The sequence below is a fragment of the Chelonia mydas genome, chromosome 9 (genome assembly GCF_015237465.2).
Source record: "Chelonia mydas isolate rCheMyd1 chromosome 9, rCheMyd1.pri.v2, whole genome shotgun sequence".
NCBI lineage: Eukaryota > Metazoa > Chordata > Testudines > Cheloniidae > Chelonia > Chelonia mydas.
Window position 1 is genome coordinate 61100938 of NC_057855.1, and position 24496 is coordinate 61125433.

General features: G+C 46.8%; 1 protein-coding gene across 3 annotated transcripts in view; it reads left to right on the forward strand.

The window, feature by feature from the left end:
* Positions 1 to 14027, forward strand: part of LOC114020399 (BTB/POZ domain-containing protein KCTD16) — a 38297-nt gene extending 24270 nt beyond the window's left edge. Inside the window, exons 1-3 of one of the 3 annotated variants that reach the window (XM_043522075.1) lie at positions 2763 to 6883; positions 8845 to 8950; positions 12877 to 14027. In XM_043522075.1, coding sequence (XP_043378010.1) covers positions 6776 to 6883; positions 8845 to 8950; positions 12877 to 13394 — 732 coding nt within the window. In that variant the 5' untranslated portion in view covers positions 2763 to 6775 and the 3' untranslated portion in view covers positions 13395 to 14027. Of the gene's footprint in view, positions 1 to 2762; positions 6884 to 8844; positions 8951 to 12876 lie in introns of those variants that run through there. The other 2 variants (XM_027826333.3, XM_043522076.1) reach the window with 2 other exon arrangements.
* The last annotated feature ends 10469 nt before the right edge of the window (positions 14028 to 24496 follow it).

Sequence of the window (24496 nt, forward strand, 5' to 3'; positions counted from 1 at the left end):
CATGATCACCTGTGAGAGGTGCAGGGACTATTTTATAGACATATCTTAAAAATTCTAAACGTGTAGGGACAGATCCAATTCCCACTAAAGTCAATTGGGAGTCCCTTTGGCTGATTTTCATATGCACCAGATTGGGCTCCGACATAGAACGTTGCAAGTATAAGGGCCACCATCGTGCACAAAGCTAGGGCTGGCACTGCAGACCACTAAAGCTAAGACCGTGAGTGTCCATAGCTTGCTCCAGGCTCTGTAACAGAATCACACCCTCTTTGGATTAAACACACAGACCATGGGTTACGTATTGAAGAAACTTGTCCCAAGCATCTGAGGCCTGCAGGAATTTGAATCCAGACAAGCCGCCACCGGCTGTAACCCAAGAACCCACAGGCCTCAAGCCTGTGACACAGTTAGCTTAGCATAACTAAGGCCGAGCTTGACACGAATAGCTTGGAATAAGGAACTAACTGATAAAAAGACCCTAAGTCACAACCTTAGTATGACAGTAACCGAAACTATTACATGTTGGGAAAAGGTTACATATGGAACCACGAGAATACACTTTTGGAAATGTAGGGCAAATTTAAAGGATGTTGAGCTTATCCAAAACTTACATGTACTAGTCGCAGATATACCATGGCAACTAATTGACATAAATGCTAATGAATATGTCATAAATGACCAAGTGACCTATTGAAGTTAGGGCCCCCATGTTACTGAGGGATGGAATTATGTATCAGGAAAGGAGGTTGAACCCATCATTAAATATGTATAAGGCCTGGTGAGTGTCAGCCTAACCCCGTGGGAAAGGTGATACCCAGCCTGTGGGCAGTGGGACCCATCAGAACACATTGGCCTGATGATCGCATTGGGATCACTGCATCTACTTCAGGGTTCCCGCAAGGGATGATGTTAGTAACACAGCGCAAGTGTCGGACGTGCTGTATTGGCGGTCTCTTTTGCTGTATTCCGGTGTTTGTAATTCTGTTTTGCTAATAAAGTTGACAACATTACTATTAGAGACCCCGTAGAGGACTGTTTCTCGTGTGCTCCTCAAGGGCCTCATGCTAATGACAGCCTCACCACTGCAGCCGATTTGAAGGCAGAATCCTCTCAGACTCATGCATGATAGATGAGGTTAATCCTCCTTTTATAATTAGGGCTATACCAGGGACTTCTAGAGCTGAAAGCATGACCTCTCTACAGGTTGAACTACAGAGACATGTCCGTAGCTGGGACACCTGTGCCGGACTGATATCCTCTGTGGATCAGTGTGACCGGGGTCCCAGTGGGGGCCAGCTGTGGTCACTCAATTAGGGTGAATTGCAAAGAATGGGGAAGACAAACCCCAAAAGCTGGTGGATATTCCAATACTTAGATTTACCAAGCCAGCATAAAACAGCTTCTTTATTACCTTACTGGTTACTCAGAAACCCAAACAACACAGTTCCCTTAAAGTGATCCAGCCTCAGGCCTTCATCCAGGTACCCACGTCAAATGTGATGAAAATTTCTGTAAATCCTATTTCATCATATAAAGAAATAGGTTATATCAGTCCCAAAGGATTGGACACATCACCTCCCAGGTTATTGAATATTCCAGCTCTTACCCAAATACACGCTACAGCCAATTCTTATTAACCAAACTAGACTTTATTTAAAAACGAAAGAGAGAGTATGGTTAAAAGATCAATATACATACAGACATGAGTTCAATTCATTTAGGTGCAGATTCATAGCAGAGTTGGTGAGCTTTGTAGTTACAAAGAGTTCTTTTAGAAATAGTTCATAGGTTATAGCCCAATGTCCAAATTCCATATTCAGGGCGTACCAACATAACTGGGACCTCAGTCTTGCGACTCAAACTTCCCCTGATGAAGCCTAAGCAGATCTGAGATGACAGAATCAGGACCCAAGGATCTTTTATACAATTTCATGTCTTTTGACAAGTTCGAGTTCAACAGGTAATTAGCATGACTTTGGAGGAGGTCCATCACCGGTACTTAGCTGTAGAAGTAACATCAGGCAATTTGCTTGTTCCTCCACCATTCACAGATTATTTGCTATACATTTCAAAGAGAGATGAATACAGAGATATCCTGTGTTTACAATTAATTTACATGATAGGATGTTCTTTTGACCTCTGAATTATCAGAATACAGCATAGACAGGGACTGTTGATTACATTGTCCACCCTACTCACACATATGTAAATACACAAAAACACAAATATTATCTCCCCACATGTCTTTTGAGAGTTATTTATTTTGCGAGATGTTTAACCCTTTCTGGCCATGAGTCACAATCAAGCACAGAGGGACTGTATAACACACTGACCAGGGAATTACACAAGCATTATGAATAGTTTCAATCAATGGCACCATCGCTCTTTACAGAGCATGGCCAATGAGTTAATTGATGGCCGCTGAGTCTGATGCATGAGTGACAGTCCCATTCACAGTAGGGCACACCCATGTGCTAGCAATGCTAATAATCCAAGCAGCAGATTCTTTCCTCCTCTGATGCGAGCCATTGCAAAGTTTGATCCAGTCCACCTCGCTCCATCTACAAGCTGGCTCTGCTAGCCACAGCGGCATTCCGCGCTCCTTTAATCATCCACAGAGATTCCAAAGAATACTAAGAGGTTTCAGAGTAACAGCCGTGTTACTCTGAAACCTGTCATTATGCAAGGCACTGCATTTAGCCGTATGGAGTGGAAATCTATCAACTGCTGTACTTTCCACAGTATGCATCCGATGAAGTGATCTGTAGCTCACGAAAGCTTATGCTCAAATAAATTGGTTAGTCTCTAAGGTGCCACAAGTCCTCCTTTTCTTTTTGCAAAGAATACTAAGTCCTCTTTACAAGCATCCTGAAATCCGCACAGTGTCCTGCCTCTCCTTCTAGGTCCTTTGCAAGCTTCAGAGTACAGCACACTCTTCGGGATCCTGTAATGCAGCATTCGTGTGACATGTCCAAGCCGCCTGAGTCTTTTACTAACGTTCCCTTGAATGACATGCCAGCATGATTTAACACTTCTGTATTTGTCACCCTGTCTGGCCATCTTATTTGAAGAATTTTATGCAAGCATCTGATATGAAAGATCTTTAGTCTTTTGGTACATTTGGCATAAATCGTCCATGTTTGTGAGCCATATAGAAGAGTGGGCAAAACACATGTCTCATAAATATGGCTTTTCACTTTAATTGACAATTTGTTATTGTTCCAGGCTCTGTCTTGCAATTCAACTAGTGAGCTCAGGATCAAGATCTCTATTGCTGGTAACAGTAGAATGAACGTAGCTAAACTGTTCAACAACATCCATCTAAGGTGCGGTTTGGAGCTGGTTCTGAACAGCCTTGGTGCATTAACAGACTATGCAAAGACTAAACCAGGAACAGAGAGGCCTCATTAGCCAGGATGTTTCCATCTAATTCTTCCCCCACTATAATTCCTCCCCTTCCCCGTCCCAGGTATTTTGAAGGCGTTTGGACCTAACCATGGAAGCAACCATTGATCCACGTGTCCTCCCTCCACTTCTAGAGCTCAAAGTCCTGAGGGGTGAGTCCAGCAGCCCAGGTTCCAGATAGCTAATTAAAATGCGCCTGCTCTCCCCCTAAGCTGACAGCAGCCTCTTTGATTTTCATTTCACCTGACGCTGCATGGCCCCAGCCTCTTGCTTTGCCATTCCCGAGCGCTGAGCCCACGTTGCATCCCTGACAGCGAAGGACAAGCTGAGTGGCAGAGGGAAATCAGAATTATGATTTAAACTCAGCAAGGTTAGTTCTTTCAAGGGCTCAGGCTTCTTTCTCCACCTCCCACACCCCACTTCGGTGCAGCAGCTGCAGGAGTTGATCATGAAAAGCTGCATTAGGAAAAAGGGGACTCAGAGCAGTCAGGGAGTTCCTGACTTTCAGTTCTGGAGGCCTGTTTGCAGCCTGTCTTGGGTCACAGGTGAAACGAGTTTTGTCTGAAGCTGGTCTCTGTGAACATCACAAACACCCACATGGTGTAGCACCTTATCTCAAGATTAGCAGTGTCTGCTCCTCAGGATATGTCTGCACTGCATGCAGAACCTGGGTTCTGACCCAGGTTTGAGCCCAAGCCCTCCTGACCACAGTCTGACTCAGGTCAGCAAGCACTCAGGACCTGGATCCTAGGACCCTGCTAGGGAGGTGGGTCAGAGGCTGAGTCCTGCTGGGACTCGGGTCCAAGCCCTGTAATTTTGGAGTGTGGATGCCACAGTCCTGAGTCAGAAGGTTTGGGTAGCGTAGCAGGGATGCATTAGCACAGCTGTGAGCCCTGGGTCCAGCAATTGAAAGCCTGGATTTATCATACAGCATGGATTCTCAAGCATAGGGTTAGAAACACCAAATCCATAAGCCCAGGTCCCACAAACTTGGGTTTATAATGCGGTGTAAGACGTACCATGTAAGGATAGGTCTACACTGTGATAAAAATCATGCTGCACTGAGTCTCAGAGCCCGGGTCAGCTGACTTGGGCTCGGACTGCGGGGCTATAAAATTGCAGTATGGAGGTCTGGAGCCCGGTTTCTGATCCTCCCCCCTTCCGGGGTCTCAAAGCCCGGCTCCAGTCCTAGACCAAACATCTACACTGCAATTTTATAGCCCCGTGAGCCTGAGTCAGCTGACCCAGGCCAGCCACAGCCATGCCGCAGGTCTTTCATTTGCAATGTAGACCCAACCTGAGGGACCCAGGACTGGACTAGCAAGGGCTGTTGCAGGTCAGGACTCATTGGCATTGGCAGAGCTCTTGGGGAGGAACCAGATACTAGAATAGCAAGGGGACTGTGAGTCAGGAGGGAGGCACATTGGCAGAGCTGTGTGAGTGCCTGGGATCGGAACAGCATTGGGTGCTGCAGGTCAGGAGTGAGGTGCATTGGCACAGCGGCAAACTTGAGTAGTAATTGCTAGCCGTAAACTGGTTCAAAACTACAGGCTCTCTGTTTGATTAACCTGGTGCAGGCACTCTGGTGGCACAGATGGGTTGCCATGGCAGTTAATCCAGCTGCAGTGTTGACTACGTTGCAGATTTAACAAACAGCCTTTGCTGGCACAGCCAGCCTTAGCGAGCAGGGAGATGCTCCGAGGCTATGGGTCGGAGATGCACATTTACAGAAAGTTTTGCTCACCCCTGATGGTGTATCAGGGACCAAAGCCATGCAGAAACAGCAGCACAGGTTGACTTTCCCGTCTGCAGTCTGGACAAGTGCAGGAGTTGAGGTTCATATGTTCCAGGAGCTGCCCAGGTGACACAACCATTCTGCATCGGCCCCATTTGTCACCTGGAATAAACATTTGGGGTGTGACCAGAGTAGCCTCTCAGATCACATTAACTACGTTGAGTTCACTGGCAATCAGCTCACGTGAGGTAAAACCTCTTTGTCGGTGTAGCCTGAGTGATCCTGGTGGAAAGCTTTGCCAGTGACACGCAGTGGTGGTAACCATCACAAGGTCAATGCACAGCATCGTCCATCACAGCACACCTACTGCTGCTTTCGCTCTCCATTCAGGCTCCCTCCTGACTGTGGGCACGGGAGTCCCTCTAGCCAGGAGCCTGTGACTAGAGCCGTGGCCTGGGCCGTCTTCAGAGAAAGGTTTTGGTTGAGATGAAGGAGAGGACACCCTTGGAGATCATGGTTGAGTTGGAGAGCCCTGGCCTGGTGCCCTTTGGCTGAGATGAAAGAGAAAACATCTTGGCCCCCGATTTGCGGGAAGCTTTGCTCTCTCTGAGCTAAAAGAGGGAAAGGGGGCACCAATGTAAACAAACCATGCTTGGAGGCTGGCAGAGTCCCTGAGCCTACCAAAGCGTAAAAGTGTCCAGGCTGGTTATGAAGGTGGAACCTGAATTAGCTGCTTCTTCCCCATCCCACACAGACTCCTGGGTCTCTTTGTGGTCGTTTCTTGGGAAGCCGCATTGTTGCTCCTGCTAACACAGTGCTGGGTTCAGCGTCCTCTTTGCTTTTCTCACATCCCTGAAGGCCTTGCTCTGGCACAACCAACCCACTGAGTTAGATCCGTGAGATGTGCCTGTCATGACATGGCATCACCACATGGTGGCAGCCCCCTTAGCGTTTCTGGACACTGCCAATGCCCTCTAAACACAGGAGAGTCAAACCCAGTCTCCTCACCTCTTGGCAATAAGCAGGGGTCACTGCCCACCAGGGCTGGGTCTCCACGAGGGGGCAATTAAAGCAGGGTACTTCATTTTAGGCAGCTCTTGACATGGAAAGGCTGTAGATGCATCAGGGAGTCAGAATCCTCATGGAAGCCCAGGGCTGATTTCAGCCAGCTGGGGTGGAATGGAGTTGGCTCAGCTACCTCACTTGGAAGGGAGATCGTGGACTCTGGAGTGGAGGAAAGACAGAGATCCACCTGGGGGAGCTGCCTCGGCCTGCCATGGGGCTGGCTCCGTTACACCCTGCTCATTGTTGTGCATTGCTCAGCTTCATTCCTAGGTGCTGGGACCCTGCAGAGAGAGCAGCGAGGCCATTGCTGTCTTCCTCCCAATAGGAATGTTCCCCTGCCTTCCTCTTCTATTCCAAAATGTTTGTAGAGTGCACCGACAGTCCGAGGACGTGTTAGAGACTTTGGATTCCTTCCCGGATCTTGGATGCTGTGAAAGACCGTGGAGCTGGAGGCATCAGACAAAGGCGTGCGCTGAATATTCTAACAGTGCCGGGGGGCCCGGCGCTCCCAGCCCATGTTAAATTCATCTTGGGAGTAAATGCCGACCAAAGAGATCCAAGGGCCAGGATATGCATGCATGGCTCCCGCTCCAAACTCCGAACATAACTGAAGCAGGGATCACGTTAATAGCACCCAGCAGGATTCTGACAAACAGAATGGCGCAGAAGAACTACTTGGTAAATGTCACTTCCGCACTCTACCTTACTCACTGAAATGGACAGAAGAGCAAGGCAAGGAGCAAAGGCTTAAGAAAAGTGAGGGATGAAAAATTCAGGCGAAACACCTGGGATTTTTTCCTGACAGAGCAGCTGGCCCAGGAGGTGTGTCTAGGAGCAGGTTAGCTAGTGCTATTTATTGTTTGTACTGCGATAATGGCTTGAGCTCCCAGCTGAGATCAAGGCCCCGTGGTGCCGCGTGCTGCACAAACACATAGTAAGAGACAGCCCCTACCCCAAAGAACTTACAGTCTATATAGCCAAGACAGACACAGAGCTCAAGGAGAAACTGAGGCGCAGAGCGAGGATGTGACTTGCTCAAGGTCACCCAGCAGGTCAGGGGCCCAGATAGGTCATGGAAGGAATAAGACCTGAGTTGGAATCTGTCCCAAAATCAGGACGGGGGGGTTGATCTCAGGTTTAGTCCAGGCTAATCTCTGTGTTTCAGGACTTGCTGAAATGCAGAAGGGATCTGAACTCTCATCCTTCCTCACAGCAAGCACCAAGCTCTAACTGATGGGGTTGATGAGTTGATTATCCCACAGTTGCCCACTTCTCGGTTTCTAGCACCTTTCATGCAAGCATCTGGCCACTGATGGAGACAGAATACTGGGCTGGATGGGCCACGCGTTCGCCTTGTATGGCAATTCCTACATTCTGTGATAGAGAGAGTCCGTAAAGCACAGAGACACCAGCCTGGATGGCTCAAATGATCTCCCCTGGTCTGCATAGCTAGGAGTTCATTTCCTTTGGGATCAGTTCTGGACAGAACAGCCTCTGTGCCCCATGGCCTTACTGGATGTTACACTCAGAGGACACACACGTGAACCTTGGGCAGGGTGTTTGCAGGGGAGGCGGGCATGCACCAGCAGTGGCTGAGGACAGCAAAGATCCCCTGAGATATGCACTGCTAGCAGAGTGAAGATAATTACAGCCATTAGCATAAGGGCCCTGCTGGATGGGCTAAGCGAGGACATGCCCTCAGTAAAGGGATAAAAACAGGCTAAGCTGATATCTATGTGCTATTACTGAGCTAAGGCATTTCCAAGGGCCAGTGATTAGCATCTGCCTGCTTCTAAATGCAAAGCCACGCGGGCACCCGGAGAAGGCGTCATTTTCCTCACGCTGAGGACATCCTTACATGCAGCCTGTGCTGTGCAAGCCAAGACGCGGCTCCTCCATGGAGCGTAAATCACCCAAGTCAGTGGAGTGGTGTTGATTTACACCAGCTGAGGATCTAGCCCTGAGCATGCACGTATATGTATGTGCATATACAGTTCTGTAAGGGAGGCTTGTGCAGCAGGGCTGGGTACTGCACTGTGGCGTTTGCTGCAATATGTTGCAGAGCGCCTTCCAAGCCATTTTAACACTGAGATGCCCCCTCTGTTCAGGAAATATAGCTCTGGTGCGGGGTTTTCAAAAGCACCTCTGGGATTTAGGAACACAGGTCCTATTGAAAGTTAATGGGACTTGTTCTCCTAACTCCTTTAGGTGCTTTAGAAGATCTCCCCTCACTGCATAGCAAAGCAATGGCATTCACCAGGATCAGCGTATGCTCGTCTCATTCCGAATGCACCCCTCCGGAGACCTGCTCCTAAACCCCCTAATTTCCCTCTGGGCTTTCTAGAAGTAGGGTTATTCTGCATCCAGTCCAATCCAAAAGGACAAAGCAAAGCCGGAGACAGAGAGAGCTACAGGAGCAATGGTCAGTATTGCAGAGAGTTCACAGTTTGTCCATACTGATGCCTCTGACTCAGGATTGAGGTGCGTTGGCAGAGCTGTGTGTGGGCCCAGAGCTGGCCTGCATTATACCTTGCTTTGCTCAGGGATACCCTGCCCTTTAATGACCCTCCCATCTTTTAAGTGCACAATCCCCTGTCCTGATTGCTGATGTTCTATTTGTTATGGATTGTTCTCCCCAGGCTCTGGAGTCAGTGACATACCCGCAGACAGGCATGGATGTGAGGAGGAGCTCGGCACAGGAGCTGGCGGTTCCAGACAGGATGGGGTTCGCAAGCCTGAAGGCTGGTATCTGATGTGCCTTTATTTGCAGCTCACCCACCCCACAACACACAGGCAGTGTTGCCTAGTGGATAGAGCATGGAAGTGGGACTCAGGGGTTCTAGTCCTGGCTTAGCCACTGCCCTGCTGGGTCACCGTGAGCAAGTCACAGCCTTGCTCCAAGCCTCAGTTTCCCCATCTGTAAAATGGGGATAATGATACTGACCTTTGTAAATTGCTTTGAGATCTGTCCGTGTTATTCAAAAAATTCCACTTCGGGGAACACAAATTCCCTCCATGTGACTCAACTGATCTAAAATTGGCAATGCAAAATGACAGCAGAAATGGAAAAACAAACAAAAATATTTAACAGGCTTCTTCCGCGCCCCCCCCCCCCAAAAGCTTCTCCTGAAAATATTTGAAATAAGGGATTTGAGAAAGAAAAAAAAGTTTTTGCAAAAAATTCTCATTTTGAGAAATGGTCAAATTTCCACCAAAAAAATAAAAATAAAATAAAAAATAAAGGTTTTGTTTGAAAGTTATAAACCAGCTGTAGTTGTTTGCACTTCAGCTATAACTCAGAATCAGACTAGGGAATTGTGATCTTATATCAGTGGTTTTCAATCTTTTTTCATTTGTGGACCCCTCAAAATTTTTGAATGGAGATGCGGACCCCTTTGGAAATCTTAGACATAGTCTGCAGACCCCAGGTTGAAAAACACTGGTCTAGATGAAATTACTATATGTGGGTGTATAACCTGTTGAAAAAAAAAACATACTCAAAGAGTAGTTATCAATGGTTTGATAGGAGGACATATCTAGTGGGGTCCCACAGGGGTCACTCCTCGGTCAAGTACTAGTCAATAATTTCATTAATGACTTAGATAATGGGGTGGAAAGTACACTTATAAAATTTTGGGATGATACCAAGCTTGGAGGGTTGCAAGCGCTTTGGAGGACAGGATTAGAATTGACAACAACCTAGACAAACTGGAGAATTGGTCTGAAATCAAGAAGATGAAATTCAGTAAAGACAAGTGTGAAGTACTACACTTAGGAAGGAAACTCAAATGCACAACTACAAAATGGGGAATAGCTGGGTAGGTGGTAGTACGGAAGAAAAGGATGTGGGGGTTATAGCGGATCACAAATTGAATATGAGTCCACAACTTGATGCTGTTGCAAAAAAGGGCAATGTAATTCTAGCATGTATTAACAGGAGTGTCATATGTAGGACCTGGGAGGTAATTATCCCACTCTACTTGGCACTGGTGAGGCCTCAGCTGGAGCACTGTGTCCAGCGTTGGGCACCACACTTTAAGAAAGATGTGGACAAATTGGAGAGAGTCCAGAGGAAAACAATAAAAATAACAAATGGTTAGAAAATGTGTCCTCTGAGGAAAGATTGAAAGACCTGGACATCTTTAGTCTAGAGAAGAAAAGAGAAGACTGAAGGGGGACCTGATCACAGTCTTCAAATACGTTAAGGGCTGTTATAAAGATGACAGTGATCATTTGTTTTCTGTGCCTACTGATGGTAGGACAGGAAGTGATTGATTTAGTTTGAAGCAAGGGGGAGAGTTAGGTTAGATATTAGGAAAAAGTTTCTAACTCTAAGCATTGAAACAGGTGACACAAGGAGCTTGTGGAATCCTCATCACTGGAGGTTTTTAAGAACAGGGTAGACAAACACCTGTCGGGGATGGTCTAGGTAATACTTAATCCCACCGTAGAGTGAGGGATGGGCTAGGTGATCTCTTGAGGTCCCTTCCAGCCCTATATTGCTATTATAACAATATGTGGCTAGAGAGAGACGTCGCCCTGCATACAATGCTCAGCTCACTGGTCTCAATAATCCCCTCACTGTTTTATCATTTGAGATGATCACATAGTAGCAGCTTCTCGTATTGGTGATATTTCATTCACGCCCCAGCATGCAGTTGGACTAGATACCTGCATGCTGGGAAAATGTTTCCTTATGCAAAATGAGTTACCCACTGAGTTTTTTCTACCCACAAGAGAACCTCAGGGAGGGCGCTGTCATGATAACCTGCAGTCTGCAGCCATTAGATGCATTTAGGGAATTAGCCCTGTAATCTCTGTGCATTGCTGGGCACAGGGATCAGTAAAAGACCCACTCCCTTGGGTTCTGCTGTGGCTGCATATGCTGCTTTTCACTAACTCAGGGCAAGGGGACAGGGCTGAACTTGCTAAATGGTTTAGTATCCGTTTCCATTAAAGTTCCTTATTGCATGATTTGTTCTTGTGGCTAGAAATTGAAACATAGTGGCTGTTTCCAATACAGAGTCACTGCTTGTTTCCCACTAATGCTAACATACAGAGATGCACTGTGACTGTTTCAGACCAACTCAGAAGCTAGAGATGTAGGAAGCTGTGCAACTTATTCTTCACTTTCCAATTTCCATTCATCTTGGTTTCATGATTGAATCACCCCAAAGCTCAGCCTGAAATCCTCTGAAACCAGCGAGCTTTTCACAATTTCTACCCCAACCCACAGATCAGCCCCCATGCTTGGCCAAAGTTTAGCCCTAGGCTTGCTGAATGATTCACGAACACAGCCCAATGTGTAGCAAAAAGCCTGTTTCAAAGCAAGAGCTGAGCCGAGCTCTACGCATTATGCTGAATATTGTTACCTCTTTTCGACCCAAGCAGCTAGTCTAAGTTTGGGGCCCTGGGGACATTCCAGTTGGAAATAGAAGTTAAGGGCATCTGGTATTTTCTTTGATGCCATCTTGTTTATTTACAAAGAGTGTACAAAGTCCTGTGTCTCTGAATGCAGAAGGAACCAAGAACAAAGGAGCAGTTTCTTGGCTTACAGCCCCCAAGACTCGTTAGTCAACACTAAACCCAAAGCTCTCGCTCTAGTTTCTTCCAGCGTCACACTGTGCTTACAGGTTCCTGCTTGGCTTTATTAACTCGCCTCAGTCCCTCTCTCTGTTCTGGCCTGATCTCAGTTTCTGTGTGATCTCTCTTCCCCCACACATCCCTACCCAAAACAATACTCAGCCAAAATCTCCTGGGTGAGTTCACCCACACCTTTTGTCTTAAGTGGGGGTTTATGCTTACAGTTATGTTAATTGAAGGGTGAGTACTCACCTATCAATCTCAAGGGCGTTTTAACTCAACCCATAACAATTTTCACTCAGCTCCTAACAACAGCAGTGTTCAGTGTCCCAAATCCTTTGAAACCAGTGAGCTTTATAAAATTTCCACTCAAACGCATAGATCAGCCTCCAGGTTTGCCCAGCATTTAGCCCCAGGCTTGCTGAATGATTCATGAACACGGCCCAACGGGTAACCAAATTCCTGTTTCAAAGCAAGAGCTGAGCCCAGCTCTACACACCATGCTGAATATGTCCCATCTTGTGGGGTTTGACCAGGGGCTGTAGAAAATGAAAAACAGCCAAGCACTTGTATGGGGCTCTATTACTGACTGAATCTCCTCTCCCAGCAAGGATTATGGGTGAAACCCTGTCCCCACTGGGGTAAATGCGAGTTTTGTCAGTTGGGTCTGGATTTCATGCTAGAGCCCCTACTTTGTTGTGTTTGGCCTACAGCAGTGGTTCCCTAGCTGTGATCCACGGAGCATGAGGGGCATGTGGATTGGTCTCTTCCTGTGCGCAGTTGGGAGAAATGGTGGAGGTGGGGTGAACTGAGAAGCCAAAGGAAATGGTTAAATAAAGGATAAAATGCCGTGCATTGAAAACAGCTAGCAATACATCAGCACTTTCCTCGCACTTCCTTCCCCTCAGAGCAGTAGCTGAAGAAATGGCAGCAAAACAGCTAAACTCTGCACTGGCTTCTGGAGCCTCCACTGAGCTCAGTGTGGTTGTGTGGCATGTCAGGGGGCACCAAATTTGGCCCATAATGTTGAATGTGCCTTTATGGGAGCCACCTATCCCTAACGTTGGTCTCTGATTTTTCCCCTCCAGTGCCAGCAGCAGACAGTGCCCCAGAGGTGACAGAAGAGCCAAACCCAACCCTGGAGACACACAAGGACTCGGCCGGCGTGGACAGCAGCTATAACTTTTCAACCTCCAGCTTGGACAGCCATTGTGAACCTGACCTGGCTCTGGCCCCTGGAGACAGTCTCCCTGACAAAGGTCCCCAGTTGGAGGCTGGTGACCTCAGCTCCACAGCCTCCTTGCCCTGGCCAGAGTTGCTGGAGGAATGTCCGCCTCAGCCTAACACCCTGGATTTCTCCAACTCCCTCAAATTCCTGGAGGAGGTGAAGCAGATGGGCCAGAGGAGGAATAGTGACCACTCGAACATCCAGGAGAACGGGGTGGAGAGATGCCCCGAGGCACCTTCCGTCAGCGAGGAGAGGAGGGCACTGGAGTCGGAGCTGGGGAAGTGCATCGAAGACTTCAGGAAGATCAAGATCCCCGTCTCCTTCCCCAACAAGAAGCGGCAGTGGCAAAGCGAACTACTGAAAAAATACCATGTCTGAGGGGAAGGGCTGGGACTAAAGCCTCCCACCACCCAGGACTGACTGGCTTCCAAAGCCACAAGAGGCACCTTCCCCTGCATCCTGTCCATGATGGGCCAGCCTGCCAGGTACTGGGTGTCCTCGGCCCCTACTGATGACCAGGAGCAGCTCAGCAGCTTGAAGGATTGAGCCCTCTTTGAAGAGGGACTTAAGAGAGCCTCTTACTTTAAACCAGTTATTTGGTGACACTGGGACTAACTGATTTACCTGCTGTCTGACTTCACTGACTTTACCCAGGTCACTCAGGGGTCGTTGACAACAGGATTTGGTCCATGTATTCAAAACAAAGAGCAGTGGTTTCTTGGTCAATGGGTCATTCCAGGAATTGGTGCTCCACAGGCAGAGATTATAAACCTACAGCCTGCTTGTTCCCAGGGCAGTCAAGGGTGAAATGTGCATGAAAGGAGCTGTACAAATCCTAGAAGTGAAAATATTTGAAGGAGTCAGGATGGGAAGGAGGAAACTGAGACTGGTTTGCGTTGTGTCTGTAGGGACAAACCTACGCCCAAGCAGTATGGACATTCCTGCCTTTATGACAGCATGACTGTGATCGGAGCTCCCGGAGTTAATAAATGTAGCCGATGATTAACCTAATTCCAGTCCCTTCCCAGCTCTTTTTTTTGTTCTTTTCAAAATGATTGGGCTGAGCTATTCAAAGCTGCACAAGGGATTTAGACACATAGTTCTTGTTGACGTGAATGGCAACTGTGCATCTAAATCCCCTAGATTCAGCTGGAACTGTTCAAAAATTTTCCATCTAAAATGATTTTTAACAGAAAATTGCATTATTGACTACACAAATGTTTTTGCAAAAAGCCTCTGCTTTCCGTGGAGTTTATTTATGTTTTCGGTCAAAGAACTAAATGCTTGAAAACTGAAAAGTTTTTGCTTTTTTTGGCTAAAATCTGAAATTCTTTGATTTGGAAATTCCACCTGGGTGCTTCATGGGAGTTGTAGTTGGGCTTGCCTCATGTTCTTGTTCTCTACTATGGACTGGGCTCCCTTACTAGACTACTTTTCCCATGATGCACCATGTTCATAGAAATCCCACAATATACCGCTTCCTTTCACCAGGAGGGAAGACCATCGTGCATCATTGGAAGTGTAGTTCAACAAAGGTCCCAGCCTATAGAGGAGAAGAGGAGCACCTGGACTACAACTCCCATGAGACACCATGGCAGCAATCCCAACTGAAATATTTCAGATTTGGACCTAAGTATTTTGGTTTTGAATTTTTTGATAAGTTTAAATTTTCAATGCCTAAAAAACTCAAAGTTCTGACCAGCTCTAGATTTGGCTTTGAGAACCTCAGCCCAGATCTATAAATAAGACCAGAGTGAATGGAAAACTAAAATTGGCCACCAAATGGTATGTGTATCTGATATAAATCAACAGCGCACAAAGAACTCATCATATTACAGGGCATTTTCATTGGGTTGCACTGGAGCATTTCACACTGTGACATTGCCCAGGAAAATCATCACTTCCTGTGTGGTTGAAGCTGTGGCTTACATCACTGTGACTTCCCAGCATGCCACAAACATGCAGGTATCCAGTATAACCACATGGCCTTTCAGCAATGATCAAGTGCAGTGCCACTGAAGTACCAGATACACCCTCGAGTGGTGAGAAGGGGGGCAGACTATATCCTGCACTGATTGAGTTCCATTTCATCATAAGAACACCATACTGGGTCAGACCAAAGGTCCATCTACCCCACTATCTTGTCTTCCGACAGTTGCCAATGCCAGGCGCCCCAGAGGGAATGAACAGAACAGGTAATCATCAAGTGATCCATCCCTGTCGCCCATTCCCAGCTTCTGGCAAACAGAGGTTAGGGACACCATCCCTGCCCCTCCTGGCTAGTAGCCATTGGTGGATCTATCCTCCATGAATTTATCTAGTTCCTTTTTGAACCCTGTTATAGTCTTGGCCTTCACAACATCCTCTGACAAAGAGTTCCACGGGTTCACTGTGCATTGTGTGAAGAAATATTTCCTCTGGTTTGTTTTAAACCTGCTGCCTATTAATTTCATTTGGTGTCCCCTAGTTCTTGTGTTATGAGAAGGAGTAAATAACACTTCCTTATTTATTTTGTTCACATCAGTCATGATTTTATAGACCTTGATCATATCCCCCCCTTAGTCGTCTCTTTTCCAAGCTGAAAAGTCCCAGTCTTATTAATAAATCTCTCCTCATATGGAAGCTGTTCCATGCCCTAATCATTTTTGTTGCCCTTTTCTGAACCGTTTCCAATTCCAATATACCTTTTTATTAGATAGGGTGGCCAGATCTGCACGTAGTATTCAAGATGTGGGTGTACCATGGATTTATATAGAGGCAATATGATATTTTCTGTAAGATTCTCTATTCCTCTCCTAACAATTCCCAACATTCTGTTCGCTTTTTTGACTGCCGCTGCACATTGCGTGGATGATTTCACAGAACTATCCACAATGACTCCAGGATCTCTTTCTTGAGTGGTAACAGCTAATTTAGACCCCATCATATTATATGTATACTTGGGATTATGTTTTCCAATGTGCATTACTTTGCATTTATCAGCATTGAATTTCATCTGCCATTTTGTTGCCCAGTCACCCAGTTTTGTGAGATCCCTTTGTAGCTCTTCACAGTCTGCCTGGAACTTAACTATCTTGAGTAGTTTTGTATCATCTGCAAACTTTGTCACCTCCCTGTTTACCCCTTTTTCCAGATCATTTATGAACATGTTGAACAGCACTGGTCCAGTACAGACTCCTGGGGACACCCCTATTTATCTGTCTCCCTTCTGAAAACTGTGTTTTCCCTGTGTTGCTATGTAGAGGTCCCATCTGGACAATGGGACTTGGGGATGCTGTCACACTGTCTGGAGTGGCTTACAGCTGTGAGTGCCAATCTCTGGTCAGACTATCAGAAAACAGGCCCCCCAAACTGGTGGTATGTTCTATAATTAGATTTCACCAAGCCAGCAACACTCATGAACTGGATCACTATACCAGTCTTACCATGGAGTCACAGACAGTCTCCTTTGACTTTCCAGCCTATCTTGTCACCCAGACAAACTGCATTTGATGATAAAAGGTTATATAAACCAAAAATTACACCACATCAGGTTCCTCCCCATCCCAAAGGATCAGTCACTTACTCCAGATCAATTTGGTACTCTGGATCTCACACCCAATCAATGCTGGCAGCCAATTCTTAGTAAACGAACTAAAGATTTTTTAGAAAAGAAATGAGGGTTATTGAGAGGTTAATGCAGGTAAAATACAATAACAGGTGAGTCAAAGTTTGTAAATCCAAAATGGTAGCAGAGATGTAGTAATTTGCTAGTTTCCCCAAAGTCTTTCAGGGTTACCCAGAATAACTCTGGGGATCTCCATCTTCTTGTCCCGATATTCAAATCCAAACAGTCCTTTGGATCAGTATTTATAGTTTGTGCTCACAATCTGACAGTCTTCACTCACGTGGGCCAGTGAATTTCCATTGTCAAACACAATGGCCCTTGCTTTGAAGTTAGCACTCTTCTTCCTTTACGTTTCCAAGGCTCTAATTGCATTTGATGGGTAAGTTAATTACAGGGGTAGACACAATGTAAAAGGTAATGTAATAACAAACAACAATCCTTCATTAGTTTTCTTGAAGTTTACACATCACATAGATTCGCATTGTAACACTAGCACACACTTTTGAACCAGGGTTAACTAGTTACAGGGGTATACATAATGTAATGTGACAGCAATCAACAGGTTATGGATGAGTGAAGATAATACCCTTAACATTTCCTTTCAACTAAACTGACACAGAATTGAACTGGCCAGACACTACACTATCTCTTGTGTTATACCCTGTTTGATTTCTATTAGCATGTGTGTGAATTAGCCTGCAGCCCTATCGTGAGCTGGCACCTGGGTACACAGCGTCACAGATGCTACTTCAGCTGAAGAAATTTTATAGTCAGAAATATACCCTCAGTAGATCATGAAAGTGAGACCCCTTTTTCCTCCAAGAATATGATGTGTCTGAGGAAACATGGTGTTCTCCACAGGATTTCAGACAGGGGTGGATTGGGGTTGGGAACTGGGGTGTTAGACAGTCTCTGGTTATAATCTGAGAAGAGCCAAGAATAACACCAGGTATAAACTATCAAACACATTCCAGCCTCTTGGCAGTGGACTTGAGAGCATTTCTCATTTTAATGTAAAAGTTTCAGCATTCCGCCTAGGAGAGCTTTATCATCTAATTTCCATGATGCACATCTAAATTCTTATAGGATCAAGAGAAAGCCTGTGTAGCATCTCCTGTCTGCTATACCAACAGGTCGACATTGTCCCCCTGTTGTGTCATACCCTTCAGTACAATGGTACTATCACAAAGCATTGCATGGGGACCCAGGTGCAATCTAAGGAAAATGCTGATGAGAGACTGAAAGAAAGAAAGTGGATCGGAGGGGGGATTGTGGTAATGGGAGCAGCTGCACTGGAACTCCATGCAGTTTTGCCTCTTGCCTTGTAACTCAGCAAGGTTGTTCGATGAACAGCTACAACCCAGTGCTGCCAGCTCTTGCAATAGTTATTGTTCAAGCCCCAGCTCCTGGAGTCATGTGATTAGTTGAGACTGTTTTCATTTACTTTATCAAAGTACGTTTCTAGGCCTGATGGTTATGGAGAAGAGCTTAGAAACCTGGTTCAGGTGCAGCCTAAAGGCTTGGAAACCAGAAGGTAAATGGAAAAAAACAACGTTTAATATATTTTTTTTTTAAATCATGGTTTTGAAGCCAATCTCAGGATTTTTCATGGCCTGATTCAGGATTTACAAATTCTTGGGGCTGACAATACTGATGACCTTATACCTTGCCATGAATTTTATTGTTTACATATTTAAAATCCCTTTTAATCAAGTGAGGGTCATAGCATATATAAGGGAGGGTGTTGTATTTGCAGGGTCTGTGTCATGTCTAATACTTTTTTGGGAGGGGGGGTTATCTGACAAATAAAGTGGGGTGTGGGGGAGGTAGAAAATAAATACCCATTTCTCCCCATGGGAGAGGTCTCTGAAGTAACACACATCTCATCTTTGCCCCCTTGCAGTTATGCTGTGCCTTGCATGCTTCCCACATGGAAAGCACAGTTTTGCTCCCCCCACCCCTTAACAGTTATGTTTGCAACTCCTTGGGGGGAAGAAGGGGGTGGGGAGATTGCAGCAAGCCAGAAAGCAATTGCCCCAAATTTTGCGGCAGTTCCAGCCTCATTCCAAACAATTTACCCAGGCTGCTCTCTTCAGTCTAAAAGATCAAGCATGTCCACCCCAGAGCTGCTCCCTGGCCTGGCTGAAATACACAGAGAAATAGTGGTTCCCTTTTTAAATTTAAAAAAAACAACAACCCAATTCTTGGCTTTTCTGAGGCACTGTTGGGAGTGAGGAATTTCTTGGCTTGTCAGGAAACTGGGGGGGGAGGGGGGCAGGGGGTGTTGTGTTTAGTTGCATTCTTCTTCCTTTTATAAGCAGCCCCCTAGGGTGGGAGGAGAGTGTTTACAAGAATCCAGGCGGGTCAGAGGAATGCGGGATGAGCCTGTGGCTATGGGCTCATTGTAGTGGAGCTGGAAGACAGCAAAAGCCTCAGTGCAGGGGAAATCAGCCACCCTGAATCCCAGTGCATGCTGTTTAGCTGCAGGGAGGAGGCAGACCCAGGCACAAGAGCATAGGAATTGCCAGAGGGGGTCAGACCAAGTGCATCTAGTCCAGCCCCCTGCCTCCATAAATGGACAGCACCAGCTGCTACAGAGGAAGCTGCAAGAAACCCCCTTATTGGATAATTATGGAATAACCTTCCTATGGGGTGAAGTGGCTTCCTTACCCCAGCTGGGTGATGTCCTGAAACAGGCAGGTTTAAATACCTTATAATTTCCTTCTGTCCCATTTATTGTAAAGGGATGTTCTCATAATCCATGTACCAGCCTAAGCCTTTTAAAAGTCCTACTTAGCACTTTGACTCAATGATATCAAGTGGCAGGGAGTTCCCCAGGCCACTTATGCATGTGTAAAAAAAATTCCCTTGTCTCAATGTGTTGCCTTTCAGTGCTGTTGAACCCCCCTTTTTCTTGCATGCTGAATAAGGGTGGCTCCACATGTCAGGCTGAGCACAACTACTTGCGAAACTTTCCCCAGTGATGCTCAGGTCTTAATCCTGAATGATTTCTGTTCATTTAGGTAAAATCACAGAATGAGGGCAGGGTAGGGCTGGAAGGGACCTCAACAGGTCGTCAAGTCCAGCCCCCTGCGCTGAGGCAGGACCAAGTAAACCTAGACCATCCCTGACAGGTGTTTGTCCAACTTGTTCTTAAAAAGCTCCAGTGATGGGGTTTCCACAACCTCCCTTGGAAGCCTGTTCCAGAGCTTGACTGCCCTTAGGGCTAGAAAGTTTTTCTTAATATGTAAATCTCCTTTTCTGCAGATTAAGCCCATTTTTTCTTGTCCTACCTTCAGTGGACATGGAGAACAATTGATCACCATCCTCAACAGTCCTTAACATGTTTGAAAACTATTATCCACCCCTCCCCCCCCACCCCCCGAGTCTCTTTTCTTGAGACTAAAACACGCCCAGTTTTTTCAACCTTTCCTCATAGGTCAGGTTTTCTAAACCTTTGATTATTTTTGTCGCTCTCCTCTGGACTCTCTTCACTTTGTCCACATCTTTCCTAAAGTGTGGCGTCCAGACCTGGCTGCAGTACTCCAGCTGAGGCCTCACTAGTGCCGAGTACAGCGGGACATTTACCTCCCGTGTCTTACACACGACATTCCTGTTAATACACCCCAGACTGTTATTCACCTTTTTTGCAGCTGCATTACACTGTTGACTCACGTTCAGTCTGTGATCCACTATAACCCCAAGATCCTTTTCAGCAGACTACCACTTAGCCAATTATTTTGTAGTGGTGAATTTGGTTTTTCCTTCTTAAATGTATTACTTTGCGATTGTCTCTATTGAATTTCATTGTATTGATTTCAGACCAGTTCTCTAATTTGTCGAGATCTGTTTTTCAATAAGTGTTTCAGTTAGCGTAGATGATATTCTTTGGGTGTGGAGGCTCTGGAGCTGGGAGCATGGCATCCTGTTACAATGCACTAACTCATAGAATCACAGAATAACAGGGTTGGAAGTGACCTCAGGAGGTCATCTAGTTCAATCCCCTGCTCAAAACGGGACCAGCACCAACTAAATAAACTGTTATCCTCCCATGCCGAGAGCTTAACTCCAACCTGAAATGCTCCAGAAGCAATAGAGGGCTCCCATGACCACTTTGCAACCTGTCCCCCCCAAAAGCATTACTCCCACCCCCACAGAACAGAGCTGCTTTCCCCCTGCAGGAGATCCCAAGTTACCAATGCACCAGACTGTAGCATTTGCAGCAAGGGAGATTTTACAAGGCCGCCTTTGAAACGTCAAAAGCAGCTTCTTTCATTGCAACTTTCCAACAGGAGGCCAAGCAGGGCAGAGGTGTGTCGGGCAGACTATTAGGGACCTTGTCCCCCCATCAGTGACTGTGTCCCCACACATAACAGCAAGATAAGATCCATCTGCCTTATCCTACTGTAGTGGAGCATGACAGCTGAGCAATAATTCAGAACATAGTTAAACACAACTTGCTTTTAGCCCCAGATCTTGCAAAGCCCTTAAGTATGTGGGTAACATCGATCACATGAGTAGCCCTATTGAAATCAATGGAATTACACACAAGAGAAAGTATGGGACTACTCAAGCACATGCTAAAGCGCTCTGCAGGATCAGGGCCTTGCTGAGCAATGACATTGTGGAAAACATGAATGACATTGTGGAAATATTTTATATATTTAAAAGCTTATTGGCATATAAACGGTTAACAGAATCAATGCTTAGCCCATAACTTTGTAGTGTAACGCTTCCTCCCTTTTCTTATATCCAGGAGTTTCCTTGCATCTTTTGTCCTGTTGCATAAGACCATTGGGAAAGAACTGAGGAAGCTGATGCATTATTAAATTCATCATTATTGCCTCTTCCCTGTGAAAACTGCCACTCACCGATCTGCATTTGGAAGGGATCTGACATTTTTCAAGACAACAAAATGAGACCAAAAGTCTAGCAAGGCAGGGCAGTTAACAGCTTTCTGCATTTTGCATTTCTTACAAATTCCAGCAAGGTAAAAGCTGAAGTGGGGGGTTGGGAAAGAGGGAGGGTGATAGAGGAGAGGCTGAAAATAGCTAAAATGCAGTGTAATATATAAGAAAGAGTAAGAAACAATTAATTATTAATGGCATCATTAAACTCTTGGGCAAAACAATTAGAGCTAGCAAGCAATTCCTTCAGAGGAGGCACCAGACACCAAGCTACGAAAGGCCAATTTGCATTTTTTCTCAATTGATTTACATTTTTCAACCGGGCACATCAATTTTGAGCAAAAATGGATTCACACTTTCTGGAAAAAATATGCAGCAAATTGCTATGAAAGCTAAACAAGCCACTGGTCACTTAGCCACAGCATTTAGAGTGCGTACCCTGTCCTTTACCCTGTCCTTGGCCACCTGGTTTCTGAAGATCTGGGCTGAGAGTAAATTCATTCTGTTGTAGAGGGACAGCACAAAGCCTGGCATCTAGAAAGCCTCCTTTAAACCCACTGTGGGTGTGTCTACACTGCAATTTGAACCCACTAGAACAACTGTAACGTGAAAGTGGGGAGAGGGACGTGCTGAACCTGGGACATAGTAGGGTGACAGCTTGGAAGTGCTGTTTGACCCAGCCTGCTAAGCCCAGGGACATATAAGGGGTCAGCTTGGGAGTGCTGATTAACCCAGTCCTCTCAGACGCGCTCTGTTAATGTGTGTGTGTGTGTTTGATTCTGGGGCTGGAGGAACCCACCCCTGGGGAACTATGTCCTGCAGGATAGCTCCATTGGGAGGGGACTTGCAGAAGGGAGAAGTAGAGCTCTGTAGGAGAACACAAGTGACACAAGCAGTACATTGATAGAATTACAGAATCCCCCCCGGAAGAGTAACCCTAATAAATAAGCAGACCCCAAAGTAACGGGCAAATCTGGTAACAGTAACCCACACACCTCCTGGGTGTGGTGTTCTGTCCCATCTAGTGGCACCGAGACCACTTAGAAAGCGAGAGATTAATGAGTTTGCTCTACAGCCTTAGCTAACAGCCAGTTGGTTTTTAGCTCATTCACTAAATTCGGGGTCTGTCGGCGTTACAAGAGCACATGAGTGGACGCAAGCAAAATCGAGAGTGAGACGAGCGAGCTACAGAGTGACGTACCCAGAGAGAGAGCATGTGCGTACATCTACTCAGCCCGATGGGCTCTTCCCCTCTAGCAGTGGCTGGGCGGCATACACAGACTCATAAGCCTGCTGCAGGTTGGCTCACAGAGGTGGGTGTTTAGCGCAGGCAGCAGTGGCTCAGAGGTTTGAAGCCGGAGGTGTTAAGTTCATTCCCATGGAAATTGACATGAATTAGGAGGCTACATGCCTTTGAGGATTGGGGCCTTAAGCAGGTGATTTGCTTTCACCGCATTGAAGACCCTCGATGTGGAAGTGCTTGGCCGAATCGGGACAATCTTGAGGGCAAATAAACTCTGTCGAAGACGTGAGTTTTTAGGAGGGAGTGGAAGGAAGAGGGGTTGACACGTGAGAGCCCCAGGCAGGTGTAGGAGATTCCGCTGAGAATGCAACTCCTTCTCCTGCTTTTAGGCTCCTATTTTAGTCCATGGCAAGACTCCCATTGCATCACTGGGGCAAGATCCATCCCTTCCAGAACAGAGCTTTCCAAAGTGCTCCGCAGGCTTCGTTCACGGGAGACACGGAGCCCTGGCCCGCTTGTGACTGTGCTGAGCCCATGTCAGTCTGGGTGGGCGCTTGTCAGAAAACCTGCCCCAAAAACCCCTCTTGCAGAGCTGCGCAACCTCACTCCCAGGGGCCAGTCTGGAAATCACACCTGAGAAACCCCCTGGCTGATTGAGGCTGGCAGCCTTTTCTTTCCTCCTCCTCCTCTTCCTCCTCTCAATGGCCCAAAAGACCAAATCAAGAGCTGTTTGCTGGGCTTGCGTGTGCTATGGGGAGCAGCGACAAGGACTAGCATGTGGGGGGGCTTATTAATAAGCAGGGGCCATCTAGATCTCTCTGTCATGCCATGCTCCTTACCAAGTGTGCTGATGGTCTCCAGTCTGCAACCCAGCTCTCTTCCTGTTCCTCTGGCTGCTCCCAAACCGTTAACACCCCAAATCCCAGCAGCTGCTGAAGCAGAAGTAAAGGATTTACAGCAGCTGTGGTGTTTTGCTGGTGCCTGCTAGGACGGGGGCACACCATCAGCGCTGCGTGGGTAGAGGAGCCCAGCACTGGAACAGCAGAGGGGCTGCAGGTCAGGAAGCATCAAGGTACATTGCCAGAGCTCTGCGGGTGTGGCCCGCCAGCCTGGGACTGGAATAGCAGCAGGGCTGGGGATCAGCATTCAGGTTTGTTGGCAGAGCTGTGTGTTTGTGGGGGAAGCCTAGGACTGGAGTAGAGGGAGGGGCGGGGGGCAGGTCAGGATTAAGGTGCATTGATCAAGCTGGTTGTATAGGGAGCCTAAGACAAGCCTAGCAGGGGTGCTGTGGGCCGGGGCTGAGGCACATCAGCAGAATGGTGTGCTGGTGCCTTGATCAGTCAGCACCTGCTTACCCCACTGCTGGCTCTAGCCAGCCCTACCCACCCCTTGCATTCGTTGAGCATCATCTTCACCCAGCCATGTGTTTAAAGAGTCCCTCTGGGCCAAACAATTCGTAGCTGGGCTGCTGAGCCCCTCTGAGAGGAACACAATGAGCCCAGGGAAAGAATCCAAGCCCTTGCCACAGTGAAGGGAAACACAGCTGCTCCAAACCGCTCCTCTCTGACGACCTGCAAGGGCTGTGGCCAGGAAGCTCCTCTTTGCAATGTTGACACCACCTCCTTGGACGGTATTTCTGGGGTGGGGCCAAGGAGGCGGGTCTCTACAAAGGCAGGCTGGGCACTGTGAGCTAGACACAAAAGGCTTTGTATCCTGTCATGAA